The 7,875-nt window shown below is 32.0% G+C and overlaps 1 protein-coding gene across 1 annotated transcript; it reads right to left on the reverse strand.

Moving 5' to 3' along the window:
• Nucleotides 1–6,194, reverse strand: LOC113846482 (very-long-chain aldehyde decarbonylase CER3). The gene is made up of 11 exons (XM_027474818.1): nucleotides 5,799–6,194; nucleotides 5,456–5,679; nucleotides 5,081–5,313; nucleotides 4,677–4,896; nucleotides 3,499–3,626; nucleotides 3,026–3,282; nucleotides 2,794–2,901; nucleotides 1,813–2,019; nucleotides 907–1,017; nucleotides 522–695; nucleotides 1–436 (listed from the first exon to the last, which is right to left on the reverse strand). The coding sequence occupies exons 1-11, from the start codon at nucleotides 5,847–5,849 to the stop codon at nucleotides 251–253; spliced, it is 1,899 nt and encodes a 632-aa protein (XP_027330619.1). The 5' UTR covers nucleotides 5,850–6,194; the 3' UTR covers nucleotides 1–250.
• Between the last annotated feature and the right edge of the window lie 1,681 nt (nucleotides 6,195–7,875).

Raw genomic sequence — 7,875 nt, forward strand, 5'->3', positions numbered from 1 at the left:
ATATAGAAGGGAAATCTTCAATATATAGAAGCAAAATAAGGATGGGAGCTGGCTTAGCTTGCTTTCATCTAATCTATGATACGAATCACTGTCAATGTGATCATATATATATATATATATATATATAAGAAACATTAGAAATGTAGTAGTACATCGACTTCAAAGAATATAACCACACTTAGATGGCCACTGTGACATGCAATACTTAATTAATGTATATGGCCTTAAGAATTATACTTTGACTGAAGACTTAATTTTCTTTTACTGTGTGTGTGGAACTTGACACTGGCCTTAGGCCATGTTTGTGTGCTGCTTCCCACACAAGATCGATTCTGTTAACATCTATGGCCCCAACTTCGTGTTGAGACCAACCTTCAAGGCTATGTACCACCCCTCCTGCATGGCACGCGTGAACAACACCCCTTTCCATCGTGTACTGAAGAACAAGACAAAAATCATGAACAATTAACGGAGACATCAAAAAATGAATGAGAAAGGTATTGGTGAAGTTGATTGATTACCTCACAGCAGCCAAGCCCTTCCACATCTTCTGGTAATCTCATGGCGGCTAGATCACCATAAGTACAATCTTTTCTGAATGATAAAATGGGTGGGACAACAAATTGATGAAAATGGGTTCCACGTGGCGCCCAGTATTGCTCTCTTGGTGTGATCCATTTACCAACAATCCACGTCTGGATTAAGACACGAGATCACGATGCAATTACTATAAATTTAAATTATCATAACCATAATAAAATTTCCAAAGTTTGTCATGCACATGTTATACATAAGTTAATCATCAGAACTAACACGTGATGGATTATTTATTTGAAGTTAGTATAAGTAAGAAATCACGTTATACTCGGGGGAAGGATATTGGCATATATATATATATGTTAGTACCTTGCAGTTTTGTGCTGCTTGGTATTTTGTCACTTGAACAAGATAGCTTTGGTATTCAAGAGGGGCTTCCTTTTGAATCCTCTGGAATCTGTCTGTTGAAAGAGTTAACATCTGCAAAAGTAGCTCTCGGCCCATTAGTAATTGTGATTAAATAAATCAAAGTATCATGACACTTCTGCATCATGAGAATTAATCATTGTTATCGGCATATAGATCTAACAACGAGTTAATTAGTATACATATAGATATTTTACAGTTCACAATGTCTCTCATTAAATTATAATCATTGAATAAAAGGGTCCTCCTGCATACCCCACTAGCAATTAAACAATGAAAGATAACATTTCCCAGCACTACAATTTCATGTCATCTAGTATATTCGTATATCCAAAATTAAATATACAGCACTACAATTTCATGTCATCTAGTATATTCTTATATCCAAAATTAAATATAATGAACTGCTACCTAATGGAGCTAAATACAGGTGGAGGCAAGAGAGGACACGCATTCTGCTGACTTTCTTTCTTTCTTTGGAATCCTATCTCTCACTCTGTTTTACTTCGTTCTTTTTTTTTATGTGCCCCTGCTCAATTTTTATCCTATCACCACCATGGCCATGACTATTCACTAATTCAATCAAGCACTTGAAAGTAAAGTTCTCATGGTTAATGATTATTTTTTTAAAGTTAGTTCCTTTTATCAATAGGAAACAAAAATAAATTAAACCTCCCTCATACCATTTTTACCTTTGCAAGTTGGAACTACGGGCATAGCTTATTAGCCGGTTATAGTTTAACTTAATTAATTTTGTAAGCCAAGAAATTGATGGTAGGAAAAGGAAGGAGATGTATAATCAATAATTTAGTGAAAATGGTGAAAAGTGGGGACTATGATAAAATTTACCAGAACTCTGACTTTCTTTTGGCAAAGATAGAGTGCAATTGCTCTTCCAAGCTTGGAAGTAGCTCCTGTTAGGAACACCTCTTTCACATCTCGAGGGATCTCATTAAGTATGACAGCAGCAGTTAAAGTATTCCCATGAACAACTCGGACCCTAAGATTTGGGTGCTTGTCCACAAAAAGCTTTCCACCCCCGTTAAGGGATTCATTCTGTATTCAGTGAATAATAAGATTTGAAATTAATGCAAGCGTCAACCAAGCCTAACATTGATAATGTTATGCCAACCCTTTATGGAGAGTAATTGATAGCATGTGTTTCTTTGTAAGTTAGTTAATATAACAAATTTCTGATATTTTTTACTAAGCTAAATGTATGATAAAATCATTGATCTGTCATATACTTTGGTCAAGTGTTTCATTAGATAACTGATTATTGTAATCATACAATACACTATGGACTTATAATACTGAAGAAAAGTGGACTCAGTCAATACGGAAGCGAGAAACTATAATGCCAGACAAACTCGAGTACATGTTTGGTATTGCTTATTTTCAGAGAAATAATTGCTTACTTTTTCAAAAATCTCTCAAGAAAACAAAAAATACAAAATAAAACAATTATTTCTTTAAAGTAAGTTGAACCAAACACGCATGAAAAGGTGTCAAGGATATTGAAATCCTGAACGGATGATCATGTGCCAGAATGATTCTGTTATTTTTCATTTGATGTATAACTAGACCAAAAATGGGAAGCCATACTTCATCAGTTTCAGAAGTTACAAAGTGACCCACCATTTCCATGCAGCAATTATGATGCACCATATCATATCGATAGTTTTGTCAGGTATGAGAGATCCACCTTACAAAGCATTCAAACCTTCACCAACTATGCTCAGAGAACGCCAGGTTTCAATTAATTAATCAAGTTCGTTTTATTATACTTGTCAAATTAAATAGCAAGAGAAGAAGTTCAATGTGTCAGACCTTATTCAATGCAGCAAGGCTTATGACTTGAACCCCAATTTTATCAGCCCTGAGGATAGCTAGTTCAATTTGTTTATTGATTCCCTCAGCAGCAAATGGCAAGAAATACTGTAAGAATATTGAAAAAGAAGGGGAGAAAAAATCAATACTTGCTAAATTTTATTCTTTTTTATCATTGTGGAAAAAAAAAATGAATACAAATTTGTGACTAATGAATGTACGATGGACCCACCTGAAAGCCACATCTAGGAACAACCCATGTTTGGTGCAATCTACCTCTGAGGTAGTAGAAACTAACCAAAAAGGTCTTGGACCAAACCCACATTGCTAGCAGAACTACAAAAGCAATGGGCAATGCTGGGACCAAGAAAAACCTTGTTGTGTATGGCAATGAAGCAAAGGATCTCAGGACAAATTGAACATGCATACAAGATGATACATCAACTACATGGGCCAGGAAAACAAAATGCGGTACCTTGTCACCATTTCCTGCATTCATACAAAAGATACTTTATCATAGACATGAATGAATATTAACACTTCCGCAAAAAGTGAGAATCTGTAACTAATGGTAAAAATTTTACATCAAAACTCAGAATGCAGCTTCTGTGAAGTGCTATTCTCAATGTTAAGTAGCCATCAAGCGTTTAAGTTAAAATGAAATATATTATTTGAATGAAGCAATTAAATCATAGGACAGCTTACCTGAACCTGAACTTAATGTTTTGTGTAATTGCCATGATTTTTTATTGAGGGTATTGCCTAGTTCGTCAAAGAGAGGCATAAAGAGGCAGAAATTAGTGTCCTTATCAGTGTGGTGTAGATTGTGATATCTGCATAGCATAGAGAGCAAGTGAATATTATGTGCAACTACATGGGAAATGGACGTGAATAAGATAAGGTTTGGAATCACAGTTGAACTTGTGCGTGGACCACTATATAGAAAATGCAATGCATGTCCACTTATGTCATTCTCTTGGCAGTTGCAACAGCATGAAAGAAAGCCAAATAAATTATGCGGCTGAAATTTAAACAAGCTTCAAGACAAAAATCTTTTGCAGTTTATCCCTCGAATAAATTAAGTCTCCAACTTGGCAAAAGTTCAATTTTCGTGGACCATGCACTTGTTTGCTTGAACTTCTCTCTTCACAAGAGAGAACCATAGACTGTTAGCTTTAGGCCTTTTTTCATCTCCCTATGACGAGGGAGAGAAATAAAAGCATTTAGAATTATTCTTTGAATAAACACTAATGTTTGAAAGTTTATAAAAAAGGGAAAAGGAAATAAGGATTTTCATGTAATTATCTAAAATTTCAAAGTTGATATAATTAAAATTAATTTTAATAGAGTTTAAACATCCACATAAAAGGAAGAAAACCATTTCCCCAGAAAAATAAAATAAAAATTAGCCATCCCCTGATTTTCTTCCAACTCCATTTTCCCTGACTTGTTGTTTCCTTCTCTATCTCTTCCAACATCTAAATATGCCCTAAAGTACCTAAATTGTCACAGCTATTTAGGCATGGTTCATTTGCATTTAGGTCACAGAGTAAATGGTTTTCACATGTCTTCTTAAAAAGCTGACAGAAATCAATGCGGGCTTTCTTATGTAAATTGACAACTAAATATGAGACAAAACTCGTGTGCTATTTGTTCGATATTGTCTTATATATTTATTAATTAAAATTATATTATTATTTTAATAAAATATTTATATTTAATATTATTATAAATTATCGAAATAAAACTCTAATTTTGATTAATAAACAGCACTAATTACACTTAAAAAAAATTGAACCTAAGTTTTGTGCTTAAACATGTAATGCCTATAACCGAGAGTTATATTTGTAACTCAAGGATGCGTCAGCTCTAGATCAACTTACGTGGGTGTGTATATCACATATCTAAGAAATGGGAATGCCTCGAACAGCTGATGCGGAACCATTTCAACATTGCAATGGCCCAAGCATCTCAGAAAATCAAAAGTCAAAACATAACCATATATCAAGCTTGTTGATCCATATCCCATCATAGAGGCCCCAAGGATAGGGATTCCAATGACCAACGTCAAAATAAGATGCTCCAAAAGCGTTGCATGTCCAGCTGCAGCAAAACAAGTCATTTTTCAATCACCAATACAAGATTAACAAGTAGTTCGAAATATGAAGTTTGAACATAATAATTAATAAACATCTCTGAAACTAATATTCCTTTCGAACAATCACTTCCAAAATCAGACATTATGAAACGAGGCTTACAATGAAGATGGGTTGTCTATGATGCTCACCAGTAAAAGACTCGGGTACTGGAGATGAATGATGAAGTGAATGATAATGGGTGAAAAGATAGTTTCCATGGAACCTCCTATGCACCCAGTAAAAAAGTGGCTCGGAGATTCCAACATGGAGCATCAGAGCAACAATAAGACCTTTTACATTCCAGAGAGGAAGATGTTGAAGAAAGGGAAACATTAAGCAGGCCATGGAGGCAACTAGTGCTTGAAGAATCAAGAAATTGTCCCTGTTTGAAAAAATAAATAAAAAATATTAGGAGACACATTAATCATACAAACCATCTATGTATGAAACCATTTTCATCATAATGTGACTTAATTTTAAAAATAAAAAACCAAGAGAGAAACAAATCAATTTCCAATTTTTACCAGTCCCATTCTTTGTCAACCTGCTTGAAATCAACCCCCTCTTGAACAATCCGTCGATTTCTTGTAAGAAAAAGCATGTGACTATAGGAACCCCAAAGCACATGAATTAGACCTCTGAGACCACATAGTACAAGCAAATGAAGGCACCAGCTCAGCTTGAAGTGTTCCTCATCATAGAACCATCCATACAGGACTTTCGCCACAAATGGCCCATATAATAGATACTACACATCCATATTGAAAAATAATTTAAGATCACATAAATAAACCATGTCAGCACCAGTAAAATTATCATAATAAAGAAAGAAGCATTAATATCATAACATAGTTAGATTTTCTGCACCTTGAACATTCCAAAGTTCTCCCATGGCCAAGCTGACAAAGGAGTACCCATTTCTCTGCACTATATAGTATCTAAGATATTCAAATAAAAATCTCGTATACTATATATTATTCGTTTCAACTTTTCCCTTGTCAAATGTAAATGCTGAACACTAATACCTTTTTACTAGGCACTAAATACTTTTTCTCCCTATTTTTTCTGTATTTTCTAATCACAATAGAATCCAAAAATCGATGACAGCAAAGAACAGCAACCGGGAGGATCCCAATACCCCAAAAGAATATCAGAAAGGAAGAACGACCAATGGTTTAAGAGGTTCGTTTCTGCAATGAAACTGTTCCTTTATCCTCTTTTAATTGGTAACTCTACCTTTGAGTTTGAGCCACGACTTGAAGAAATTAATCTCGCGTCCCATCACGTATTTATAAGCGCCCTATGATGCACTATACTCCCACTTGTCTTCTTCTCACGATATAAAATTATTAATTAATAAATTATTGTTATTATTATATATAAATACGCGGCATTAATAAATCCTACTTAAACACGAATTTTATTATAATCACTTTTGTATTCATTGCCGTCGTGACATTATCATAACAATATCATTTCTAATTCATTTCACTTTTCATGCAATAGAGTACTCGGAACTCAGAGAACAATCTGGAAACTGTATCCATTTGGTGATTCTTGGGTACGTTTGTGTAAGATGTTGGAAGTTAGATAACGTTCTTTCAATGCTAAATACTTTTCTGGATAATACTTTATTATTAATTAGATTATAATTATAATTAGGACCTTAGAAAATTAAAATATACGTAAATGACAAGACACACCACGCGTTATGATGCTGTATACTGTAATGCAGCAGATCTGGAGTGCAGTAAATGCCTTATATGGTTGGCAGGTGACACAGTACCTCACAGATCTTAGATAAGGGTAGGTTTGGCGTTGCTCAAAATTCTGTTTTCATGATAAGAGCGTTGTAAAGTAAATTTTATTTAATTTAAGGATAACTATAATAATTTCAGTTCAAATTATCTTTTACTTTAACAAACTTAGGTTGTTTTAAAATATTTATTATTTAAAAAAATTTATTGACTTTTTACAAAAATTTCCTTATTCGTTTATATCTTACTTGTATATTTAATTAATTTATAAATAAACTTCAACTCTTTTAATAAAAAAATAGTCTAAAAAATTATTTTATTATCGTATTTGATGTTTTTAGAGATTTTCTTGAAATATGTGCATTATATTAAACAAAATAACTTAAAATGGAAAGATTTTTTTTTTTATATTTAAACTATAATCTATAGGCTTAATTTATTTTAATTTTTTTTTTAAAAAAATTATTTATTTCCATAAAAATCAACCATATTAAACGTACCTCATTGTGATATATCAATCTAATGAAAATATTAATTTGAGTAATCCAGCCATTTTAATTTGAATATTCATTCTTAAAGATAAAATTATTTTATATGAATTTTGTTAGCTTCAATTCTTAAAATTGAGTTTAAATATTTAAAAGAAAATTATTTTTATTAAGAAATGACATGCTTATTATTTTAAAACGGTAGAATTATAATATTTTTAATTAAAAGTTTACTATAATTAATTGCTTAAATTCATGTCTTAAAAAAAATCCATGTAACCACATGTCTTTCTTGTTTTTAATATATGTCTTATAAGTTTTTACATCAAATAAAATTAATATTTTTGTATTTAATAGATTATTTAGTTAAAGAATATATCAAGTCAAATTAAAAAAAATTAATAAATTTATAAATACATTTGAACTCTTTTCATGGAAATATTTTAGGCAAAAAAGAGTATTTTATCACTGTGTTTAATATTATTAATAACTTTCTAAAAGTATATGCATGGACTTAAATAAACATAATTTAAAATGGAGTGAGTATTTACCTTCCATTGAATTCAAAATACGATCTCCAAGTTTAGTTTTAAATATTTAAAAACATCATTTACTTTCTTACTTAAAAATAAACTTATTAAAAGTATCTCATTATATTGGTTCCATGATATAATAAAATAATAATAATTTAATTTGTGT

Source organism: Abrus precatorius, unplaced genomic scaffold, assembly GCF_003935025.1.
Source record: "Abrus precatorius isolate BTA unplaced genomic scaffold, Abrus_2018 Scaffold8, whole genome shotgun sequence".
Classification (NCBI taxonomy): Eukaryota; Viridiplantae; Streptophyta; class Magnoliopsida; order Fabales; family Fabaceae; genus Abrus; species Abrus precatorius.

Excerpts from the sequence above, each read along its gene's own strand:
- LOC113846482 (XM_027474818.1), bottom strand. The coding sequence starts at position 5,849 with ATGGGTACTCCTTTGTCAGCTTGGCCATGGGAGAACTTTGGAATGTTC. Across the intron at positions 2,020-2,793 it reads GCCTTGCTGCATTGAATAAG|AATGAATCCCTTAACGGGGG; the intron begins GTCTGACACATT and ends CACTGAATACAG. Across the intron at positions 696-906 it reads AAGCAGCACAAAACTGCAAG|ACGTGGATTGTTGGTAAATG; the intron begins GTACTAACATAT and ends GTCTTAATCCAG.